The following is a 25,562-nucleotide window of genomic DNA, read 5'->3' on the forward strand; positions in this document are numbered from 1 at the left end:
TTCTATACTGTCAAGAGCCATCTATACTTTCAGTGCCATTCCGAGCAAAATTCCACCAGCATTTTCTGAAGAGCTGGAAGAAAAAATTCTAAAATTTGTATAGAACCAGAAAAGATCCCGAATTGTTAAGCAAATTTTGAAAAAGGAAAACAAAAGTGGGAGCATCACGTTGCCTGATTTCAAGCTTTACTACAAAGCTGTGATCACCAGGATAACATGGTACTGGCACAAAAACAGACACAGTGGAACAGAGTAGAGGGCCCAGATATGGACTCTCAACTCTATCATCAACTAATCTCTGACAAAGAGGGACAAAATATCCAGTGGAAAAAAAGACAGTCTCTTCAATAAATGGTTCTGGGAAAATTGGACAGCTGCATCTAGAAGAATGAAACACGATCATTCTCTTACACCATACACAGAGAGAAACTCAAAATGGATAAAAGACCTCAACGTGAAGCAGGAATCTACCAAAATCCTAGAGGAGAACATAGGCAGTAACCTCTTTGACATGGGCCACAGTAACTTCTTCCAAGATACGCCTGCAAAGGCAGAGGAAACAAAAGAGAAGCTGAACTTTTGGGACTTCATCAAGATCTCTTTGTGTTTTAATGTGAATAATTTTTTTTTGATGCATTTTCAAGTATACTGTTCTTTCTTGGCTGTTTCAAGTGTAGCAATTAGTGTATCAAGGAAATTTTTCCTCTCTGACATCCTTTTTATTTTATTTTATTTTATTTTTTTATAAACATATAATTTATTTTTATCCCCAGGGGTACAGGTAAGTGAATCGCCAGGTTTACACACTTCACAGCACTCACCATAGCACCTACTGTCCCCAATGTCCATATCCCCACCCCCCTCTCCCAACCCCCCTCCCCCCAGCAACCCTTGGTTTGTTTTGTGAGATTCAGAGTCACTTACGGTTTGTCTCCCTCCCAATCCCATATTGTTTATTTATTTTTCTCTTACTCCCTACCTCCCCATGTTGCATCTCCCATTTCCTCATATCAGGGAGATCATATGATAGTTGTCCTTCTCTGATTGACTTATTTCGCTAAGCATGATACCCTCTAGTTCCATCCACGTTGTCGCAAATGGCACGATTTCATTTCCTTTGATGGCTGCATAGTATTCCATTGTGTATATATACCACATCTTCTTTATCCATTCATCTGTTGATGACATCTAGGTTCTTTCCATAGTTTGGCTATTGTAGACATTGCTGCTATAAGCATTCAGGTGCACGTGCCCCTACCAATCACTATGTTTGTACCTTTAGGGTAAATACCCAGTAGTGCAATTGCTGGGTCATGAGGTAGTTCTATTTTCAACATTTTGAGGAACCTCCATGCTGTTTTCCAGAGTGGTTGCACCAGCTTGCATTCCCACCAACTGTGTAGGAGGGTTCCCCTTTCTCTGCATCCCCGCCAGCATCTGTCATTTCCTGACTTGTTAATTTTAGCCATTCTGAGTGGTGTGAGGTGGTATCTCATTGTGGTTTTGATTTGTATTTCCCTGATGCCAAGTGATGTGGAGCACTTTTTCATGTGTCTGTTGGCCATCTGGATGTCTTCTTTGCAGAAATGTCTGTTCATGTCCTCTGCCCATTTCTTGATTGGATTATTTGTTCTTTGGGTGTTGAGTTTGCTAAGTTCTTTATAGATTTTGGACACTAGCCCTTTATCTGACATGTCATTTGCAAATATCTTCTCCCATTCTGTCAGTTGTCTTTTGGTTTTGTTAACTGTTTTCTTTGCTGTGCAAAAGCTTTTGATCTTGATGAAATCCCAATAGTTTATTTTTGCCCTTGCTTCCCTTGCCTTTGGCGATGTTCCCAGGAAGACGTTGCTGCAGCTGAGGTCAAAGAGGTTGCCGCCTGTGATCTACTCAAGGATTTTGATGGATTCCTTTCTCACATTGAGGTCCTTCATCCATTTTGAGTCCATTTTCATGTGTGGTATAAGGAAATGGTCCAATTTCATTTTTCTGCATGTGGCTGTCCAGTTTTCCCAACACCATTTATTGAAGAGGCTGTCTTTTTTCCATTGGACATTCTTTCCTGCTTTGTTGAAGATGAGTCGACCATAGAGTTGAGGGTCTATTTCTGGGCTCTCTATTCTGTTCCATTGATCTATGTGTCTCTCTTGATGATGACAGCTTTGTAATAGAGCTTGAAATCTGGAATTGTGATGCCACCACCTTTGGCTTTCTTTTTCAATATTCCTATGGCTATTCAAGGTTTTTTCTGGTTCTATACAAATTTTAGGATTATTTGTTCCATTTCGTTGAAAAGATGGATGGTATTTTGTTAGGGATTGCATTAATCATATAGATTGCTTTAGGTACTGTAGACATTTTCACAATATTTGTTCTTCCAATCATGAGCATGGAACATTTTTCCATTTCTTTGTGTCTTTCTCAGTTTCTTTCATGAGTAACTCATAGTTTTCTGAGTATAGATTCTTAGCCTCTTTGGTTAGGTTTATTCCTAGGTATCTTATGGTTTTGGGTGCAATTGTAAATGGGATTGATACCTTAATTTCTCTTTCTTCTGTCTTGTTGTTGGTGTATAGAAATGCAACTGATTTCTGTGCATTGATTTTATATCCTGACACTTTACTGAATTCCCATAAAAGTTCTAGCAGATTTGGAGTGGAGTCTTTTGGGTTTTCTACATAAATTATCATATCATCTGCGAGGAGTGGTACTTTGACTTCTTTTCCAATTTGGATGCCTTTAATTTCTTTTTGTTGTCTGATTGCTGTGGCTAGGACTTCTAGTACTATGTTGAATAGCCTTGGTGATAATGGACATCCCTGCCGTGTGCCTGACCTTAGCAGAAAAGGTCTCAGTTTTTCTCCATTGAGAATGATATTCAGTGTGGGTTTTTCATGGATGGGTTTGATGATATTAAGTAAGTACCCTCTATCCCTACACTTTGTAGAGTTTTGATGAAGAAAGGAAGCTGTGCTTTGTCAAATGGTTTTGCAGCATCTATTGAGAGTATCATATGGTTCTTGTTCTTTCTTTTATTAATGTATTGTGTCACACTGATTGATTTGTGGATGTTGAACCAACCTTGCAGCCCTGGAATAAATCCACTTGGTCGTGGTGAATAATCCTTTTAAAGTACTGTTGGATCCTATTGGCTAGTATTTTGGTGAGAATTTTCACATCTGTGTTCATCAAGGATATTGATCTCTATTTCTCCTTTTTGATGGGGTCTTTTTCTGGTTTTGGGATCAAGGTAAGGTAATGCTTGCCTCAAAAAATGAGTTTGGCAGTTTTCCTTCCATTTCTATTTTTTGGAACAGTCTCAGGGGAATAGGATTTAATTCTTATTTTATTTATTCATTTTTAAAAGATTTTATTTACTTAACAGACAGATCACAAGGAGGCAGAGAGGCAGGTAGAGAGTGAGAGGAGGAAACAGGCTCTCTGCTGAGCAGAGACCCCCGGTACAGGGCTTGATCCCAGGACCCCGAGATCATAACCTGAGCTGAAGGCAGGGGCTTAACCCACTGAGCCACCTAGGTGCCCCTCAATGCTTATACCCCTTAATGCTTGGTAGAATTGCCCTGGGAAGCCATGTGGCCCTGGGCCCTTGTTTGTTTGGAGATTTTTGATGACTTCTTCAGTCTCCTTACTGGTTATGGGTCTGCTCAGGTTTTCTACTTCATCCTGGTTCAGTTGTGGTAGTTTATATGTCTCTAGGAATGCATCCATTTCTTCCAGATTGTGTAATTTGCTGGCGTATAGTTGCTCATATTATGTTCTTACAATTGTTTCTATGTCTTTGGTGTTGTTTGTGATCTCTCCTCTTCCATTCATGATTTTATTTATTTGGGTCCTTTCTCTTTTCTTTTTGATAGGTCTGGGCAGGGGTTTATCAATCTCATTAATTCATTCAAAGAACCAGCTCCTAGTTTCATTGATTTGTTCTACTGTTTCTTTTGGTTTCTAGTTCATTGATTTCTGCTCTGATCTTTATTATTTCTCTTCTCCTGCTGCATTTTGGCTTTCTTTGCTGTTCTTTCTCCAGCTTCTTTAGGTGTAGGATTAGGTTGTGTATTTGAGACCTTTCCTGTTTCTTGAGAAAGGCTTGTATCACTCACTATATGTTTTCCTCTCAGGACTGTGTTTGCTGTGTCCCACAGATTTTGAACCATTGTGTTTTCATTATCATTTGTTTCCATGAATTTTTTTCAGTTCTTCTTTAATTTCTTGGTTGACCCATTCATTCTTTAGTAGGATGCTCTTTAGCCTCCATGTATTTAGGTTCGTTCCAAATTTCCCCTTGTGGTTGAGTTCTAGCTTCAGAGCATTGTGGTCTGAAAATATGCAGGGAATGATCCCAATCTTCTGGTACCAGTTGAGACCTGATTTGTGACTCAGGATGTGCTCTATTCTGGAGAATGTTCCATATGCACTAGAGAAGAATGTGTATTCTTTTGCTTTGGGATGGATGTTCTGAATAGATCTGTGATGTCCCATCTGGTCCAGTGTGTCATTTAAGGCCTTTATTTCCTTGTTGACATTTGCTTGGATGATTGGTCCATTTCAGTGAGGGGAGTGTTAAAGTTCCCTACTATTATTGTATTATTGTCCATGTGTTTCTTTGATTTTTTTATTAATTGGTTTATGTAGTTGGCTGCTCCCATGTTAGGAGCATAGATATTTAAAATTGTTAGATCTTTTTGTTGGACAGAGCCTTTGAGTATGATATAGTGTCCTCCCTCATCTCTTATTATAGTCTTTGGCTTAAAATCCAATTGATCTGATATAAGGATTGCCACCCCAGCTTTCTTTTGATGTCCATTAGCATGGTAAATTGTTTCCCGCCCCCTCACTTTAAATCTGGAGGTGTCTTTGGGTCTAAAATGAGTTTCTTGTAGACAGCATATAGATGGGTTTTGTCTTTGTTTCCATTCTGATACCCTGTGTCTTTTGATTGGTGCATTTAGCCCATTTATATTCAGGGTAACTATTGAGAGATACGAATTTAGTGTCATTGTATTGCCTGAAAGGTAACTATTACTGTATATTGTCTCTGTTCCTTTCTGTTCTACTCCTCTTAGGCTCTCTCTTTGTTGAGAGGATCCCTTTCAATATTTTCTGTAGAGCTGGTTTGGTGTTTACAAACTCTTTTAGTTTTTGTTGTCCTATAAGGTTTTTATCTCTTCCTCTATTTTCAATGATAACCTAGCTCGATATATAGTATTCTGGGCTGCATGTTTTTCTTATTTAGTACTCTGAATATATCATGCCAGTTCTTTCTGGCCTGCGAAGTCTCTGTGGATAAGTCTGCTGCCAGTCTAATATTGTATGATACAGACTTCTTGTGCCGGGCTGATTTCAGAATTTTCTCTTTGTCACTAAGACTTGTAAGTTTTACTCTTAGATGATGAGGTGTGGACCTATTCTTACTGATTTTGAGGGGGGTTCTCTGTGCCTCCTGGATTTTGATGCTTATTCCCTTTGCCATATTAGAAAATTCTCTACAGTAATTTGCTCCAATATACCTTCTGCCTCCCTCTGTCTTCTTATTCTGAAATGCCAATTATTCTGATATTGTTTTGTCTTATGGTATCATTTATCTCTCCAATTTTCCCCTCGTGGTCCAGTAGTTGTTTGTCTCTCTTTCCCTCAGCTTCTTTATTCTCTGTCATTTGGTCTTCTGTATCACTAATTCTCTCTTTGGCCTCATTTATCATAGCAGTAAGAGCCTCCATTTTTTATTGCACCTCATTAATACCTTTTTTGATTTCAGCTTGGTTAGATTTTAGTTCTTTTATTTCTCCAGAAAGGGCGTTTATTTCTCCAGAGAGGGTTTCTCTAATATCTTCCATGCCTTTTTCGAGCCAACTAGCACCTTGGAATCATCATTCTGAACTCTCGTTCTTACATAGTAACAATGTCCATTTTGATTAGGTCTCTAGCCTTCAGTACTGCCTCTTGTTCTTTTTTTTTTTGTGATGAGTTTTTCTGCCTTGTCATTTATCCAAATAAGAATAAAATAAAATAACATACTAAGAGGATGGCAAGGACCGCAGAAAAATGTGCGTTAACCAAATCAGAAGAGACCCCAAATCATGGGGAGAAGAAAGGGCATAAAAAGAAGTTACAAAAAAAAATTGAAAAAAAAAAAGAGAAAATATATATATTAGACTAGTAAATAGGACAGAGCCACCAACTTGATTTTGGAAGTATTTTGGTCTCTTAGTAGAAACTGCCTTCCATAATTTTAAAGAAAGAAAAAGAAAATGTATATATATATATATTTACATATATATATATATATACATATATGTACATATATGTATATTATACATATATGTACATATATGTATATATATACATGTATATATACACATATATATATGTATATATATATATATATACACACACACAAATATAAGGGTTAACATGATGAAGGGATGGAATATGAGTGTAAAGATGAAAAATTTAAAAAAAATTTTAAAAAGGTGTTGATAAGATAAGGTGGTTGGGAAAAGAAAGAAAAAGAAAATGGATAGAATTTGCTCAGTCTGGAGACTAGAGCAAACCCTGTGTTAGATTTAGGGTATATTTTGATCTATTAGAAGAAGTTGTATCGCAAAAGTTTTTAGAAGAAAAAACCCTATGTGTATACAAAAGATAAAGTTAGATACAATGAAGGATAAAATATGACTATAATAATAAAGGTTCAAAAAGATTTTTTTAAGAAAGGTATTGTTAAAAAAACTAGTTAAAAAATGTTAAAAAAAGAATGAGTAAAATTTAAAAAAATTAGAATAAGAAAAAAAAATTGAAGAATTTAATTAACTTTGCAAGACAAAAGAATCATGGGGAGAAAGCCATGAATTCCATGCTTTGCTTTCCCTTCTGGAATTCGGCTGTTGTCCTTGATTAGTGAGCTTGTTCTTGGCTGGATTTCTTGCTGATCTTCTGGGGGTGGGGCCTGTTGTAGTGATTCTCAAGAGTCTTTGCCCGAGGTGGAATTGGACCACCCTTGCCAGGGGCCGGCCCAAATAATCTGCTGGTATTAGCTCTTGGTAACTTTTGTTCCGTGAATGCTTTCCGAAGAGTTCTGGAGGACTGGAATGAAAATGGCCGCCTATCAATCTCTGGCCTGGAAGAACGGAGTACTCGGGGCCCCACTCCTCAGTGTGCCCTTGGCCAAAGCATTTAATCACTCTCGTCTCCCTGGTCTCCCGCTGAGCTCTGAGCTTACCCAGCCTGTGACTGAGCGTTTCTGTCTCTGGCACACAGCCCTGTTTGGAGTCTCCAAACCCAGCAGATCCCTGCCACTCTTCCAGGTAGTGTCTCCCCGGATCTGCCACTTGTGGGGTCTCTGCTCAAAGATCAGTGGTCTGACTGTGCCACGGATCACAGTTTAAGGTAACCCCAACCTGACCGCTCACTCCTCAGCTCCGTCTCTGTATCCAGCTCCCCTACTCTGATACCTTCAAGCTCTTTGATAGTCAGACACCCCATCCTTCTGTGACTCTACAGGACCTGAGACCACACTGTCCCCACAAGAGCTCCACCCCTGCTTAGCCTCTGGAGCAAAGTCCCTCAGTGGAACAGACCTTAAGCTCTGCTGCTTGCGAGGAGCTGGCCCTCCCCCTGCAATCTATCTTCCCATCACTTCTGATTCACTTCTCACATGTCCTACCTTTCAAAGAGGTCAATTTTCTGTTTCTAGAATTGCTGCTCTTCTTTACTTCGATCTCCTGTTGGATTTGTAGGTGTTCGGAATTGTTCTATAACTATGTAGCTTAACTCCTGCTACCTGATGTCATCCCAGCCTACTGCCATCTTGACTCTGCCTCCCCAGCTATAAACTTATTGTTGAGTGTTAGACTTATAATGGGGATATGGCTGGGTTTTGTTATACTTGCTTGGCCTGTCCTTTTTCTTTTTTTAAGATTTTATTTATCTGACAGAGAGAGAGACAGTGAGAGAGGAAACACAAGCAGGGGAAGTGGGAGAGGGAGAAACAGGCTTCCCGCCGAGCAGGGAGCCTGATGCTGGGCTTGATCCCAGGACCCTGGGATCATGACCTGAGCTGAAGGCGGACACTTAACAACTGAGCCACACAGGGGCCCCATATTCTTGGCCTCTCTAGAGCAACATCAGTCTCATATCTTTGGTTGGCTTTCGACAGGAATTTCCTGCCCCACTTGAGTGGAAACAGACCTCTGCTTGTTTAAGGAGACAGCTGATGGCCCAAGAAGATTTTATACCCCTCCCCAATCAGTAGAGATTTTCTTCTATCCTTCCTTGTGTAAAATTGATCTTTACATATATCATAGGGGCTGGAAGGGTTTCCTAATCCTTTTGCAGGGCCAGATTGCTTTTGCTTCTATTCCTCTCCATCAAGCAGTATACCTTTGCCTGTTCTCTGTGGGCTCCCTCCTTAAGCAACTTACAGCTTTCATCCTGTAAGAGAAAAAGGTGTATGAAATGGGCATAGCCCAGTGCCCACCCTATATCACCCATAGCTCACTTCATTCTTACCTGTACTGCTAAAGAGTATCTTCTTCCCAAGCGTTCTTACAGCATCCATTGGAGGCTGAAGGGAAGAGCTTACCCTGAAGTGCAATTTTCCCTTGTGTCTTGGCTACCCAGCTTTCCACAGTGATACATTAATCCACGCTAGGCCTCTACCATTTTGTTAAAATGTTGGCTGCCGTGTTCACGTCCACAACTTCTACCTGTACTTTGGTTTGTTGGCACAAATGATTTGTTGTCTTGTCTCTCCCTGGGGGACTTTGTTCTTCTTCCCAAATACAAGACTTAAGATTATTTTGCTGCCTTGTGACCCTTAGGTCTCTGATGGAATCAAAAGGAGTTATCCTTTTATAGATTATCCAAACTTTTTCTTGTCCGTGTGAGAGTGACATTTCTTGTAGCCTTCTATATCCTAAACGGAAGTGGAGTTTCTAAGGATGCATGTGTTTTTATGGCTCCTCAGGTGATTCTAATGAACAGAAGGATTGAGGAACATGACTAAGAAAAAGGATTTTTTTTAGGAAGTAAATTTGCATTATAGAACTTCTGTTGGTATGAGTGTTGTTAGAATTCTAAAACCAAATCCTACTGGAGTCTTCCATGATATTCAAAATGGAACATTGAAAGACTTAGAATAGAGGGTAAAAGATCGTATTGCTTCCCTTAACCAGTTCTGGAATATTTCTGATCTTGACTGCAAATTCTACCTTTCACTGTTCATAATCATAGCCTAATTATTTTCAGAAGGAAAGCTATTTACCTGATGGTTTTTACGGACAGAATTGGAGGTGGTAGTATGATTTTCCAGGTATCACTCACTGACTGAAATTCTGGTTCACTTTCAGTGTCCAGTCAAGATCCTGTTACTCTGCACAATGGAAGCATTTTAGTAATCAAAAAGCGAATCTATAATCATGCATGCATTTTCTTGTCAACAGAATCGCATCGCAAAACGCAGCAGGAAGCTGGTGGACTATGACAGTGCCCGCCACCACCTGGAAGCTTTGCAGAGCTCCAAGAGGAAGGATGAAAGTCGGATCTCAAAGGTAAGAATTGATCCAACTGTTGACACCACTCTCCATATTATATGATGTATAACGACTTTGCTTTTTAAAATTAAGCAAAACTCAGAGATATTTTGGGTTCAGTTCCCAACCATGACAATAAAACAAATATTGTAATAAAGCCATCAAATGAATTTTTTAGTTACCCAGTATATCCAAAAGTTATGTTGACGCTATACCATAGTCTATCAAGTGTGTAATAGCATTGGCTTTAAAAATACAATATTTTCATTAGAAACACATTATTGCTAAAAATTTTATTACGTGAACTTTCAGCAAGTCATAATCAGTGATCATAGATTATAACAAATACAATGAAAATGCTTAAATATTGCAAGAATTATGTGAATTATGTGAATGTGAGACAGAGACATCAGGTAAGCAAATGCTGCTAGAAAAATGTTACCTATAGGTTTGCTTGGTGCAGGGTTGCCACAAACCCTCAATCTGTAAAAATATTCAGTGTCAGTAAAACACAGTGAAGCAAAGCATAGCAAAACAAGGTATACCTGTTATTTCCTTTTTAAAGGAGAGTGGAATTAGGACAGAATTTAAGCTGATACATGGTACTTGTGGGCTGCTTTCCCTAATTTTTATAAGGTGTTTTTTTTTTTTTTAAGATTTTATTTATTTATTTGACAGACGGAGATCACAAGTAGGCAGAGAGAGAGGAGGAAGCAGACTCCCTGCTGAGCAGAAAGCCCGATATGGGGCTCGATCCCAGGACTTTGGGATCATGACCTGAGCCACCCAAGTGCCCCTTTTTATAAGGTTTTTCATGTGACTTTAGAGTTTACATGGCTGACACTGACTCACACATTTTGGTCAGAGTAAACCTTGGCCCCAGCAATACTGCAGGCTCAGTGAAAGTTAATGTGTTCCTCCACTTCTTTCTGTGTTTAAGGTCCATATTTAAAGTTAAAAGGCAGATTCAGGGGGTGCCTGGGTGGCTCCGTGGGTTAGGCCTCTGCCTTTGGCTCAGGTCATGATTTCAGGGTCCTGGGATTGATTCCTGCATTGGGCTCTCTGCTTGGCGGGGAGCCTGCTTCCTCCTCTCTCTCTCTCTGCCTACTTGTGATTTCTCTCTGTCAAATAAATAAATAAATAAAATCTTTAAAAAAAAAAAGGCAGATTCAGATAGAAAACCATATTTGAAATTCTAAGACATAACCTATGGTGCGGTTATGTGCTGGGCTTATAGAACATTTGTTTTCTTTTAGAAAACCCATTTTAGTAGCTTTTACTATGTAAGCCAGTCACTTACAGATGCCAACTGACACCTGCTAACTATTCCCTTTGCTTCCAGTCTTGCCTCCTCCTATCTGCCTACACAAAGCTGTCTGAATAGTATTTCTACATCACATATCTAGATATGTTTCTCCACTGCTTGTCTTTTAGTGGCTCAGGTAGCCTGTAGAAAACAAATCTAAATTTCTTAGTGTGCATATGAGACCTGCACAACTTGGTTATGACTCACCTGTTCATCCTAATCAGCTTTTGAATCTTCTTTCCCGTCTGCTCCTCCTTTCATACCCACACCCTGAACTAACGCTCTCCTGACCCACACATCAGTTCCTGAGCAGCCACGATGAGAGCTGCCCTTTGCGTAAGACACCTTAGGTGCCAGGCACCCTCTCATCTGTGCCATTGCTTCTTAATACTCACGATACCTGTGAAGTGGGCATTACCATCTCCATTTTATCAGTGAGGCATCAGAGATGAACGTTAAAACCATTTCACAAATTGACACCATTAGTAAGCTGGGATTCTAACCCAGGGAACGCCACCTTTATGCATTGTAGCACCTCTCCACCTGCTTCTTCATGGAACATTTGCTGATTCTTCAGATTCCTTTAGAATATCACTTTCCCTATGGAACCTTCTGTTTCTGTACTGTCTTCCCCAGTAGCATGCTCTGCAGTAGTTTGTAAGTGCTAGTTTGTGATGTAATTACTTAGATTTCTCACTAGATGGGGAAGTCCTTTGGGAAGTATCCATGTCCAGTATCCAGAACAGAGCAGTGTATGGGATAGGCAGTTATATTTTTGTGGCCAAGCTGCCAGGCTACAAAAGCAACCATTGTAATCAAGTCAGTTTTTGTGTCTTAATAAGACTTACTATTTTGGGGCGCCTGGGTGGCTCAGTGGGTTAAAGCCTCTGCCTTTGGCTCAGGTCATGATCCCAGGGTCCTGGGACCGAGCCCTGCATCGGGCTCTCTGCTCAGCAGGGAGCCTGCTTCCTCTCTCTCTCTCTGCCTGCCTCTCTGCCTACTTGTGATCTCTGTCTGTCAAATAAATAAATAAATAAATATTTTTAAAAAAAGTCTTACTATTTCACTGTTATTGAAAAAAATTATGCGAATTTTATTTGTTTTTTGGTTTGTTTTTGAGAGGAATATGTGTGTGCTTATGAGTGGGGGAGGGGTAGAGGGAGAGGGAGAGAAAGAATCTTAAGTAGGCTTCATACCCAGCTTGGAGCCTGATGGGCGCGCTCAGACTTACCCTGAAATCATGACCAAAGTCTAAATCAAGAGTCAAATGCCTGACCCACTGAGCTATCCAGGCACCCCAAAATTATGTGGATTTTAACTAGACAAATTTCTGTCCTTCTCAGTATGCTGTAAAGCTATTCCCTTTTTATTTTAAATGCTGTTGTTGTATATAGAAATGGCTTGTGTTTCAATGACATTTTTTTAGTGTGAACACTTGTTATGTGTCTTCTAGGCAGAAGAGGAATTTCAGAAAGCACAGAAAGTATTTGAAGAGTTTAATGTTGACTTACAAGAAGAGTTACCATCGTTATGGTCAAGGTAAAGTTGCTTCTGTACAGGGTATCCACATCCCTTTTAAAAAATCAAGAACAGGGAAATCCCTTCTCTTGTCTTTATTGCTTGTGATGCTAAAGCGCCATCTAAGTGTTCTATTTCTGTTAATTTTAGGCAATAGCTACTTGCCACATATGGTGAGCTGTTGAACACTTGGATTATGGCTAGTATGGTGGGAGAACTGCAATTTAGATTTAATTTATTTTGTTTCGATTCATTTAAATAACAACATGAGGCTAGCAGCTATTGTATTGACCGCAGAGTTTTAGACCTTGATCTATTTCTCAAATGGGGCCCCAGATCTCAATTTGAGGCATGTGGAGAACTGCCCTTAACTTTGAAATTTACAAGGATACCTTTTAGCTCTTGGCAGGACTCCAGAGGTCATCTGGTCTTCCAACTTTGATGTCAAACCTCTGCTTTCAGTTCTGACCTTTTAACCTGAACTTCATTCCTGTTTGAAGGGCTAAATATTCTTCTTATTATGGGTACTCTGCATTTCTTGTGGCATTAAGTGCATTGTCCCTCCTTTGTCTACTTTTTCCCACTCAGTGGTAGAACCAGGAAGTTGTTGGATGAAGTGGGTCCTTATGTCTCTCAATTTACATCAGTGCCTCATACTCCCCTGCCAAATAAACAGAATTGTGTTCTCTGTGCAACCCTGCTTTAAGGCAAACCATCTAGCCCAGCTTCCAACCAGATTGGCATCCCTTAAAACCTTCCTCCATAGATAATCTGGAGTTCCTACTTATCCTCTAAAATTGTCAGCATTTTGAGGGTCTAGAGTGGAGTTTATCCAAAAATTGAGTTTGCCTCAATTTTTTGCCTGGAGTAGGCACTCCATGTTTATTTTTGAACTACTGAAATAACTGGAGGAAATTCTGGTTAGTTCCTGATAAACTCAGCCTGTAGGGCAGATGCTTAGAGACTGAGCCACTCAAGCACCCGTAAAATAGATTTCTTAAAAAAATATAATTTCATGCTATATGAAATTATATTTTTTTAAGAAATCTATTTTACGGGTGCTTGAGTGGCTCATTCTCTAAGCATCTGCCTTCTGCCTTCAGCTCAGGTCATGGTCCCAGGGTCCTGGGATCAAGGCCCACATCAGTTTCCCTGCTCAGCGGGAAGTCTGCTTCTCTCCCTCCCACGCCCCCTGCTTGTGTTCCCTCTCTCTGTCAAATAAATAAATAAAGTCTTTTAAGAAAAGAAATGTATTTTACACTCATATTTCAAGCAATATTTGTGTCTAAGATCTTTATATCTGTCTTTGGCATCCATGTCTTCGTCCTCATTAAGGACACTCATCAAGTCAGCTGGTAGTTCCCCAGAGCTTATTATCTTCCCCCACAGATATCCCGTCCCAAACACAAGTTGTCATTTGCATACAGTTTAGACAGTTACTCTGTTCTTTCCCCCTCTAAAGGAATTTTTGTGGTCTCAAATGTAATTACTTACTCAATTGCTTTTTAAACTGATTTTGCAAGAGCTAAGGTACCACAATACTCAGCACTTCCAATTATGAGATAATACTTCTGGGGAAATGGCCAAAATTGCCAGAACACAGTTATTATTTGCCTTAATATGTATTGGGTGTGTAACGAATTTCTTTTCCTAATGTTCTCTGTAAGAATTCAAAACCAGGGGCGCCTGGGTGGCTCAGTGGGTTAAGCCGCTGCCTTCGGCTCAGGTCATGATCCCAGGTCCTGGGTTCGAGCCCCACATCGGGCTTTCTGCTCAGCAGGGAGCCTGCTTCCTCCTCTCTCTCTGCCTGCCTCTCTGCCTACTTGTGATTTCTCTCTGTCAAATAAATAAATAAAATCTTTAAAAAAAAAAAAGAATTCAAAACCAGTGATGACTGATGTCATTGAGGCTTATGTGTCTTCTCCAGATAGTATTTGGTCATTCAGTGTAAGAATCTGTCAGAGTATCTTGTAATATGAAAGGCTTGATAAGAACTTAAACACAATGGGAATATTTGAAGGATAAATTTGGAGGGAAACATTTCCCCTCATCTGGCCAAATGCAATCTCAATGCTTCGGTGCTTTATAATCCACTGACTTATTCCCACACTCAAGGCTCACTCCTTTGTATGTCAATCAGGTCCTGCCTTTTGATGAAAACCTAGTTTAGGCCTTTTCAACATTTTTTTTTGGTTTTATTTAAGTTCAATTAATTAACATATAGTATATTATTAGTTTCAGAGGTAGAGTTCAGTGATTTCATCAGTTATATATAACATCTAGTACTCATCACGTCTCATGCCCGCTTTCATGCTGATCACCCAGTAACCCCATCCCCCCACCCCTTCCCCTCCAGCAACCCGCAGTTTTCTAGAGTTGAGAATCTCTTATGGTTTGTTTCCCTCTCAGATTTTGTCTTATTTTATTTTTCCCTCCCTTACCCTTTGATCCTGTTTTGCTTCCTAAATTCTGCATATGAGTGAAATCTGTCTTTCTCTGATTTATTTCATTTAGCATAATACCCTCTAGCTCTATCCACATCATTGCAAATGGTAAAATTTCAGGGTTTTTTGATGGCTGAGAAATATTCCATCGTGTGTGTGTGTGTGTGTGTGTGTGTGTATTACATCTTTTTCCATTCATCTGTTGTTGGACCTCTGGGTTCTTTCCATTGTTTGGCTCTCATGGACATTGCTGCTAGAAACATTGGGGTACGGGTGTCCCTTTGGATCACTATATTTGCATCTTTTGGATAAATACCATCTTATGCTGGGTTGTAGGGTGGCTCTATTTTTATCTCTTTGAGGACCCTCCACATCCTCACCAACACTTTTGTTTCCTGATTTTTAAATTTTTTTTAGGCCTTTATATATATATTGTATTTTTTGACTGTATTGTGTGTATTGTGTGTGTTTATGTGAGAGAAAAAGAGCTCATTTATTATTGAATACTGTCTATTTTCAGGTATCATTTTATGTACTTTGCATGCATAATCTCTAATTATCACAATTACCTCTACCCTCATCTTACAAATGAGGAGGCCAGGGATGATACTGGTTAAACACTTTGCCTGATACTGTAAGGTTTATAAATCCTAAAGCTGGCCCTTAAATAGACTTCTGTGCTGTGGTACCTCCTGTAAGTCCTGATGTCTGATGTAGGCCTTCTCCTTACATACAGTGAGACTGTATGCAGACTTTCAATAAATAACATTTATTTCATGTAATCATTTTATAAATACATATGTTTTCTTCCCAGCCATATTACTCACCTTGAGATTGAAGTTAGCACTTTGCGTCTTCTGTGCCTCCCTCCTGTGGTGAAATGAGTACTGACAACAGCGGTATTTAAGGAATGTCCTGGAAGAGGGGCCTGCAGATGAGCCTGAGGGGAAATAATCACAGATGTAGAAGACCCAGAAAAGTAGTACCTCAGAAGCCAAGAATGGAGAGAATTTTACCAGTGAAGGAGTGCCAGGAGAATCACTTATAAAACAGAGGTTAGGGGCACCTGGGTGGCTCAGTGGGTTAAGCCTCTGCCTTCGACTCAGGTCATGATCCCAGGGTCCTGGGATCGAGCCCCGCATCAGGCTCTCTGCTCAGCAGGGAGCCTGCTTCCTCCCTTTCTCTCTCTGCCTACCTCTCTGCCTACTTGTGATCTCTGTCTGTAAAATAAATAAATAAAATCTTAAAAACAAAAAACAAAAAAATGGAGGTCAAGCAGCGGAGAGGAAGAGTGTATTGCTTCCAGGGAAGCAAAGGGAAGTTTCCAGATAGGTTCCAGCTGAGGGCGGGGTGACAAGCCTGACTGCAGGCGCTGGAGATACCATGGTTGGTGAAGCAGGATCTTGACTAAGATGGACCTGAGGAATCGTGGCAGCAGGTAGAGGGGAGTTAAGAGGGCAAGGGAAGCCTTTTAAAATAGCCGTTACTGTTTGGAGAGGTTGACAGTGGCAGCGGCACATATGGGATAATGTAGGACTGAGGATTTCTGGAGCAAGTGGAGGGTGAGGGATAAAGACCAGGTGTTGGTGGAACTGGGCCACCCAGTGGTCCCCCAGCATCGAGAGGCCTACACTTGATAAAGTCAGATGCTGAGCCCGAGGGGGCAGTAGCCTGGAAGAAAAGGGCCAGTGATCTCAAAGAGATTAAAAAAAAATTAGCAAGTGGAACAGAAGTGAATGAATCAAGGATCTTGTGGTCCAGGAAGTGAGAGTAGGGAGTGTTCTCATCTCGGTTTGAGTGATGGCAAGATCCAGGGGTCACAAGGTCAGTGAGCCAGGAATTTATTTGCGTGGAGAGTCATATTGTGGGGATCTGCTGTGCTTGTGTTAGGGCCCAGGGAAGGGGAGAGAGGGACGTAATGAGATGCATGCTGTGGGTACGGTGGAAAGGGTGGGGCCTGGGAGGTTGGGAGATGAGCTGTATAGGGGCTGAATACGTGTGGCTTAAATCTCAGAGGAGGTGTATCAGTGTGCTCAGAGGCTCAAGATCCGGGGCCAGATAGAAGAAAATTCTTCCTCCTTCCAGTCCACCCCCCTAGTTAGTGCGGGATGGCGGAGGATGTTACCTCCATTGCAGGGGGCTCAGGGGGAAATAGTGACCCCACCCTGACCCACACAGGCTTCCCTTAGGGCATCGCCAGGGCAGCTTGTCCTGGCCTGCGAACCTTGGTGGTGTTAGCTCAGCTCTTAATCCTTCCCACTGTTTCCAAGGACAAAGCACTGTCTTAATAAAGGATTGAAGTTGGTCTGACGGCTCACCAGATGGGGTCTGAGGATGCCTCAGAGAAGTCCTTCAGGGAAGTAGGAATGTCTCAGAGCCCCGTGTTAATGAAGACCTTGTGAAGTGAAACCTCACTGTACTCACAGCCTGCTGCTGTTGGTGGATGTACGCCTCTGCTGGTGACATCAGTTTTCTACAAGCTAAGGTAGCCACATACAGTCAGAATATGCCCTTGCAGTGGGACTAATGCACACTAGTTCTTTCATTCATTCGTTGAATATTTACTGCATGCTTGCTCTGACCAGGTGCCTTATTAGTGCCTCTGGTAGTGAATGAGTCAAAGGCGTTCCCTACTTTAAAAGAGTCTCTGATTTCATAAATTGACGAAAACCATTATCTGGTCAATTGCATCAAAGATATTCAACACTTTTTTTCTAAGTTAAATACATGCTAGTTGACTTAAGTTCTAAAATATACCATAAAAATATTAGAAAATTGATTGATATTTGTTTAGTCATTCTCAACAAGGTATTCCTGGCACCACACCAATTATTTCCCTAAATTATTCCCTAAATTATTTCCCTAAATAATACTCTCTTTTCTAGAGAGAGAGAATGAGAGTGGGGGTGACAGGGAGGGACAGAGGGAGAGGGAGAATCTCAAGCAGACTCCCCAGTGAGCATGGAGCCAGATGCAGGGCTCGATCTCACTGCCCTGAATCATGACCTGAGCTGAAATCAAGAGTCGAACGCTTAACCCACTGAGCCACCCAGGTGCCATGATAATAATTTATATAAACTATATGTCAGATATTGATATAAACTATATATCAGAAAATAAAATTTAAAGACAGAAGAACGGGAACTCTTGTTTTTGCTAAATGTGTCCAAGGATCAATATGTTTAATAGTAATTCCCTTACAAATAAACAAGAAAAAAATAAGCACTAAGAAATAAACACAAAATATGAATAGGTGACTCACAAAAGAAGCAAAACTAATGGCTAATAAATAAATGAAGAAAAAAGTATCAACTTTAATTAAAGGAACATAAGTATGAAAGTCAGCAAGGTGTTAACTCTTGCCTATCAAATTTACAACGGTTTTGTATAACCTCATGCTGAGAGCTGAGGGAGTCGAAGGACCCAGCCTGGGTGGGAGCAGCTTGGCACTAGTCATCAAACTTCTATGTTGTCTGCCTCTCACTCAAGAAACTTACTCCAAGGAAAGAGTAGAGCTGTGCACCAAGTCTTAATTCATAGATCTTCATTAGGGTTTTATTTTGAAAATAAAAACAATACTCACCAATGAAGGTCAACTACACCCTACATAACCCCTCCATCGGCACTCCCCTTCTGCACCCCCGGTCTATACCCCCTGTCCCTCTGTACTTCCTGGCCGTCTGCACTCCCCATGCATCTACACCTGCATCCATCTCTACCCCCCCATCATACCCCTGTCATCTACACCCCGTCCACCTATACCCTCCATCCACGTACACCCCCATCCGTCTATACCCTCCCATTCACACATCTTCTCCTGCCTTCTATTTAAATCTGACCCTTCTTCAGGGCAGCCTAAGTTTATCCTCTCAAGCAGACATTCGCAGCTGACACAAGGCTGTTAATTCCCCTCTCTTCTTAGTGCCTTTAGCTGTTTCTGTCCAAATCTACTCGTTTTTGCTATTTCATTGTGGGTGACCTTTTGTGGTAACTTTAACATTCACAAGCTGTCTTGGAGTCTGCTTCTTTGACTCACCAGAATGACAGAGCACGTGTTCAGGAATCTGCTCTCAGGTCCTCCTCTACCTGGACTATCATTCTCAGAGCCTCTGGAGCCCACCACTAGGCATGAACCTAGAGTGAATCAGCTCTTTGTTGAGTAATCGAATGAGGGGGAAGGTATGTGGAATGACTGTTGATGGGAGTCCCAGAGAAGTGGTGCACTAGGAAGACTTGCCCGCCAACAGAAGAGTGAGCCAGTCCCCCTGCGGTGTTATCCCAGAGCTTGCCATCTTGCCTCCCATCCAGCTGCTGCTTTAGTCCATTTCCTCCACTGCAGGTCCTCTCCGTGCCCCTGCCTTAGACATGGCTAGAGGCTGCAAGCAAGCATGGCCTGCAAGTGATCTGGAAGATCCTTGGCCTCAGAGCATAGATCTGCCTGCTTTGGTGGGCTCTCATCTCCTAGGCTGCTGGTCTGACCCTCTCAGGTAGTTACTAGTTCCCTGAACATCCTGTGCCAGGATTTTCTTTATTAATATATGTATGTGTACCTGTCTGTCTATCTATACGTCCATCTATCTGTCTACAGATACATACATAGAGACACATACACATACACACAATGGATATTACTCAGTCATAAGAAAGGAGGTTATGCCATTTGGGAGTAACTATTAGGGTATCATGCTGAGTGAAATAAACCAGACAGAGAAGGACATATGTCCTGCTTAGTCATAATGTTCAATAGCTATAGTGACCATGCGTCCCTGAATTCACCTCTTTTTTCATTTTGTTGTGAAGTAATACATAAAATGACCTATGTGTTTGTGTGTGTGTATGTATCCTACCTCTAAGCATTGCCGGGTTGATGGACACTGGGATTGCTTTCATATCTCGGCTGCTGTGAAGAACACTGCCATGAACAAGGCAGTGCCTGCATCTCTGCAAGATCTTGTTTTCATTTCCTTCAGAAATTGCCCCAGCAGTGGGATTGCTGGATCCAATGGTAGTTCTGTTTTTAACTTTTTGAGGACTTCTCCACACTGGCTATACCCACTTATAATCCTGCCAACAGGGCACGAGGGGTCCCTTTTCTCCACATCCTCGCCAATACTTGTTACCTCTTTTTGATGATAGCCCTTCTGACAGGTGTGAGGCGATACTGCATCATATCACTTATATGTGGAATCTGAATCAAAAAGGCAAACTCACAGAAACAGAAAGTGGAATAGTGAAGGTGGGGGAAATACGCAGAGCTTGGTTAAAAGGTTACCCACAGCTATATAACACTATATTATATAATTGAAATTTGCCGAGAGAGTAGAAATGTTCACACACAAGATAAATGCATAAGGTGATATCTGTGTTAATTAACTAGATGGGGGGGAACCCTCACAATTGTATATCAGGTCATCACAATGCACACTTTAAATATCTTACCATTTTATTTATCAGTTAAACCTCAGTAAATGAAAAAAATGGAAGAAATCCAAACAAACTAGTCTTATAAGGTAAAAAATAAATAAATAAATAAATAAATAAATAAATAGGTAAAACATGGTAGGAATTTAAGGTATAGGTTAACCCATAGAAAAAGTAATTTTACTGATGGGATGCATATAGTGCTTACCTAGTATTTCATCTCTGAATCTCGATTTTTATCTTTTATTTTGTTAAAATTCTGAACCACCTGATTTCATCAGAAACCACAGAAATAATGATATTCATGCTTAAGCAGAATTTCTTGACTAACAGTGCATGCTTTTCTATTGGTTTTCCTCCTTTTGGGTCCAAATACATGTTCTCCACTGATTAATTGCAAGACCCTAGACAGTGAATCTGTCCGTGCCTCAGTTAGCCAGACAGTATACTGAGGCTCACTGTCTTGGGGGTGGTTACAAGAATGAAGTGAGGGAATATGTAAAATGTTTCGACGGCTGCTCTTTCTGTCTCCTTTAATGATGATGGAACATTCGTCCATCCGGCTTATTGGAATCCTGCTTACCACAGGGCACAGAGAAATGGGAAGCACTCTTTTCTCTATCTGTTCATGTCATTGCTTAAAGATTTTATTCATTTATTTGAGAGAAAGGAAGATAGCATGAGCCAGGGAGGGGCAGAAAGAGGGATAGGGAGAGAATCTCAAGCTGACTCCGTGTTGAGAGCAAAGCCCCATGTGGGGCTTGATCCCATGACCCTGAGATCATAACCTGAGCAAAAATTAAGGGTTGGATGCTTAACTGTCATTGTCCATGTCCTTCAGGTACCCCTCATGTCATTGTTTAAATAAGAGGGGTCCTAAATAAGAGGGGTCCTCAGAGCACCCTAAGTTTATCCTCTCGAGCAGATGTTCAGGCATCTGATGTTACAGGAACATTCTTACCCCCCCAAATAAATATGCCTTTTTAAAAAACAATGATTTTATTCATTTGAGAAAGAGAGCGTGAGAGAGAGATAGAGCATGAGCATGGGGGGAGAGGTACAGGGGACAGAAGAAGCAGGCTCTGTACTAGGCAGGGAGCCCGATGTGGGACTCCATCACAGGACCCTGGGATCATGACCTGGGCTGAAGGCAGATGCTTAACCACCTGAACCACCCAGGCACCCCCCAAATAAGTATTCTAATTACAATCCCCTTCCCCCACCCTGAGTGTATGTTTATTCCATATATCTGCCTTATCTAATGTTTCTGGCATCTAAGTCCTTACTTGGGATTTGGAATCTAGTGAACCAGTCAGGATTCTGGAGTTATTTTTGAGAATGTTATTGAAACAAGAACATGAGTTAAAGTAGTAATTTACTAGGTGGATTCAGAAGGGTTGAATTAATAGAGTCAAAATGGTCCTCACTGAAAGGGAGAGCAAAGGGAGCCCATACAGGAGGTGCCAGGCTGAATCCGCAAGGGCTGCTGCGTATGCTAACTATTAGAGACCTAAGACTGTCCCTCCCGGTACACCTCCACTCCATGGATTTGCTTCACAAACGTGTGAGATATTGGTATTGGACATCTTGTGTTTCTTTTTGCTTAGTGAAAGCACGCTCTTACTTTGAGGAATTACAATGAACTGGTAGGTTTCTGTTTTCTCCACCAAACATATTTCAGAATCCAAATACATGGTACCAAAACGAGACCACGCATAGGGTATAAAAATGAAAGGTAAACTTCTCTATCTCCAGCCCTTTACACGACACACATCTAAAATACGAACAGATTCTTAGGGCTGTGCTTCCCAAAAGCGTTCTCCCTGCACTAGCAGCCTCAGTGTCACTGAGAACTTGGTAGAAATGCAAATCCTCCGCCCCGCCCCGGGACCTGCTGAATCAGAAACACACCTCCAGCTGCGCTGCACAGGTGAGACCCACGGTTCCCAGGCATCAGCCGGTTCCCAGGCGTCAGCCGCGTTAGGAGAGGTTTTTCTCCAAGCCAGAAGATTTGGTCTGGTGTTAGTCAACATCATAGGAAGAAGACACCAGAGGAAGGAATGCATTTATTTAAGATTTTATCACCTTTAAAATTACAGTTCTGCTGACTGATCTTTCCCTGCCCTTCTCTCCCCTCTGTGTCTCTGCATGATAGACGGGTCGGGTTTTACGTCAACACTTTCAAAAATGTTTCCAGCCTCGAGGCCAAGTTTCATAAGGAAATTGCAGTGGTGAGTAGCAATGATTATTTTTACTTGTGGAGTAGAAAATGAACTTTTTTTTTTTTCCTCCTCTGAAAGCACATGAAATGGTGCAGCAACATCATCTGCGTGTTTGTTTTCATGGTGCGTTACTACGCTCAGTGGTGTTGCTCTAATGTTGTGTAGTGACCACATAGTTCTGTTTTGTCCAGATTTTATCTCTGGGTGTACAGACAGGCTCCCTGGAATCACAGCCTGTGTCCGTTTCTCTTCTGAGATGCTTTTTCTCTGTGTCCCAGTCTCACGGTCTTGTTTTGCTTTGTTCTCAGTCGGCTTTGAAAGTTGTTGTTCAAGCAGTACTTCTTAGGCTGAGGAGGAATTGGTATCTGAACGGTCAGACAATCAGCCCTTCTGTCATCCGCTGAAGTCTGAGTTCAGCAGGGTAGTTGTATGACTTTATCTCTACTAGAGTCAGTGGGAGCAATAAGTTTTCGTTTTCTGTTCTGTCCTCTAATTAATGGATATATTTTGTTTTTTTAAGGGTTTATTTGTGTTTGTGGCCTTTCACTTTTGACATGAATTTTAAATTGCCCATTTGCAGAATTTAAGTTGTCCGGAGACCATCCATAGTACGTAAGATTCTCAGTAGACAGTTCCTTTCTTGGAGCAGTAGCCTGAATTGACCTCAGAATGACTTAACGGCTAATAGACAAATGGTCTCTGTCCCTCTAGCTTTGCCACAAATTGTATGAAGTGATGACGAAGCTGGGTGACCAGCACGCTGATAAGGCCTTCACCATTCAAGGAGCTCCCAGGTAGGCTGTCTTCATCGGAGCCAAGTTATGTCTGTTGGTGCCTTTAACACAATGCTTGTTGCAATTTCTGTAGTCTGCACAAGCCTATGCTATTTTACTCATTCTAGAAAAATCTAAAACTAAGGAGACTTTCCACATTGAGGCTGACAGCAGCCTCATTCTGGGTTTGTATGTTGACCTTTAGCTTTCAGATTTACTCAGTGTGGGTGTCTGTCATGGTCACAACAGAATTGGCTATTTGCCTTTCTCCATTTTCCAGGAGACCCATCAACAGTGGTGTAAATTTTTAACATATAATTTCTAGTCATGCACTTGTTAACTTTCTTTGGAGAAGAAAGGAATTCCCCAAACACATGACACTGAGTTCTTATCGTTGGTGCTGGCATCTTTAATGGTCCATTTTGGGAAAGGAAAGTGTGTAGGTGAGACCTTACCACCATCCTATCTCTTAACTTGACCTTTCCAACACTGCATTGTTTTGATTCTTTTGCATATTGTTTTGTGGTATAAAAGGCCCAGCTATCCGTAAGCAGATCATCTACCTTTCTAGGACCTGGCTTCCCACCAGCTTTCTCCTGTGATTTTGGAATCCCTTTAATCCATCCTTCTCAGGCATTATGTACTCAAGGAATGCGGGCTAATGGTCCTTGGGCTGGAAGTAAGAAGATCCAGCTTTCCAGTTTCTGACTATACAGTTAACTTACTTTGCCTTCCTTAAGTGCGTCCAATTAATTCTCTGGTTAAAGATCTCTCTCTGTATCTCTTGTTTTTTTTAAATCAGCAGAAAAAAAAAGATGATATTGAACTAAATGGTTTGTAAGGTAATATTTGCATTTTTAATATCAATCAACATAAATGCTCATACACACACATTTATAAAAACACACACTCCTGCACAGGTGCCCCCATCACCATATGTTCAGACCTCTCTGGAGAGAGCTGATTTTCTTCTTTGATGTTCTTTGTATTATCCGTACTCATCATAGTCTCTGTTACAGAGCTGTATGAAACAAGCATTTAGTATTTCTTATTTTTTAAGGGAAAGGACATTCCCTAAAAGAATACATGAAAGGACTACTGCTTCCTCTATAGTATTTCAGTATGAACTTGGAACAAAGAGAAAGTTGTAATAAGAACGTCAAAATGACATCGGGTATTTTAACAATGATGTACATGGAAAAATGAAGGGTTACTCCCTCCTAAAGACATGAGAAGGACAACTGTGTCTGAAAATCTCAAAATTGCTGAATTAGATAAAACGAAGAGAAAATGGGGTCATGACCACTTAACAAATGTTCCTTTCATTTTTTTACATCATTCCTCTGCAGAACGAGGTGGTGAGTGAGCTCAGTGGTTGCCCTCTTGAGCATAGACTGGGGCCATGCTTCCCGGCAGAGGCCATGGTTGCTGGCAGAGCCTCAATCATGCGGCTTATCCGTGTCCTCCGCAGGACCCACTCCCTTGAATATGTAGACCATGCTGTGGTGTGTGAGCTTATTTATTTTGGGGTATAGACCTTCCTCCCTCAATCTGTAGACATTAGAAAGACTTAGAGAGTAGGATGTGTCCCCAGTGCCCTCCTGGTCATTGCATTTGAGCTGGTCCCAGGCATCTGGCCCGGTGCCAGGAACATGGTGGGTTCCCAGGAGACATTATTGACTCTCTGCCTTCACATAATTTGTTTGCACACGTCAGGTGTCTGAGCCAAGCCTTTGTTTTATAAGGTGTAGAAAGAGGAATAGCTAATGAATTTATTTCCAAATGTTATCAGAAAAGACTCCTATAAAATCTTATTTTTAAAGATTTTATTTATTTATTTGAGAGAGAGAGCACACACAAGTCAGGGCAGGGGCAGAGGGAGAAGCAGGGTCCCCACTGAGCAGGGAGCCCAATGCAGGACTTGATCTCAGGGCCTGAGATCATGACCTGAGCCGAAGGTAGACGCTTAACCGGCTGAGCCACTCAGGCACCCGTGACTCCTGTAAAATCTTAGCACTTTTCTGAGGATACCTTTAACATCAAATTTATTGGGGCGCCTGGGTGGCTCAGTGGGTTAAGCCGCTGCCTTCGGCTCAGGTCATGATCCCAGAGTCGTGGGATCGAGTCCCGCATCGGGCTTGCTGCTCATCAGGAAGCCTGCTTCCCTTCCTCTCTCTCTGCCTGCCTCTCTGCCTACTTGTGATCTCTCTCTGTCAAATAAATAAATAAAAAAATCTTTAAAAAAAAAAAAACATCAAATTTATTATTTTCAGATTTTTGTATAGATTAGATTTTTGTATAGATTATGACATAGCAAGATTTTCTTGTAA

General features: G+C 41.2%; 1 protein-coding gene across 3 annotated transcripts in view; it reads left to right on the plus strand.

The window, feature by feature from the left end:
• Window positions 1-25,562, plus strand: part of AMPH (amphiphysin) — a 259,498-nt gene that overhangs the window by 156,934 nt on the left and 77,002 nt on the right. For all 3 annotated transcript variants that reach the window (XM_047695519.1, XM_047695517.1, XM_047695518.1), the window contains exons 6-9: window positions 9,459-9,566; window positions 12,308-12,393; window positions 22,393-22,468; window positions 23,171-23,253. In XM_047695519.1, the coding sequence (XP_047551475.1) occupies window positions 9,459-9,566; window positions 12,308-12,393; window positions 22,393-22,468; window positions 23,171-23,253 (353 nt within the window). The remainder of the gene's footprint in view (window positions 1-9,458; window positions 9,567-12,307; window positions 12,394-22,392; window positions 22,469-23,170; window positions 23,254-25,562) is intronic.

The sequence above is a fragment of the Lutra lutra genome, chromosome 11 (assembly GCF_902655055.1).
Source record: "Lutra lutra chromosome 11, mLutLut1.2, whole genome shotgun sequence".
NCBI lineage: Eukaryota > Metazoa > Chordata > Mammalia > Carnivora > Mustelidae > Lutra > Lutra lutra.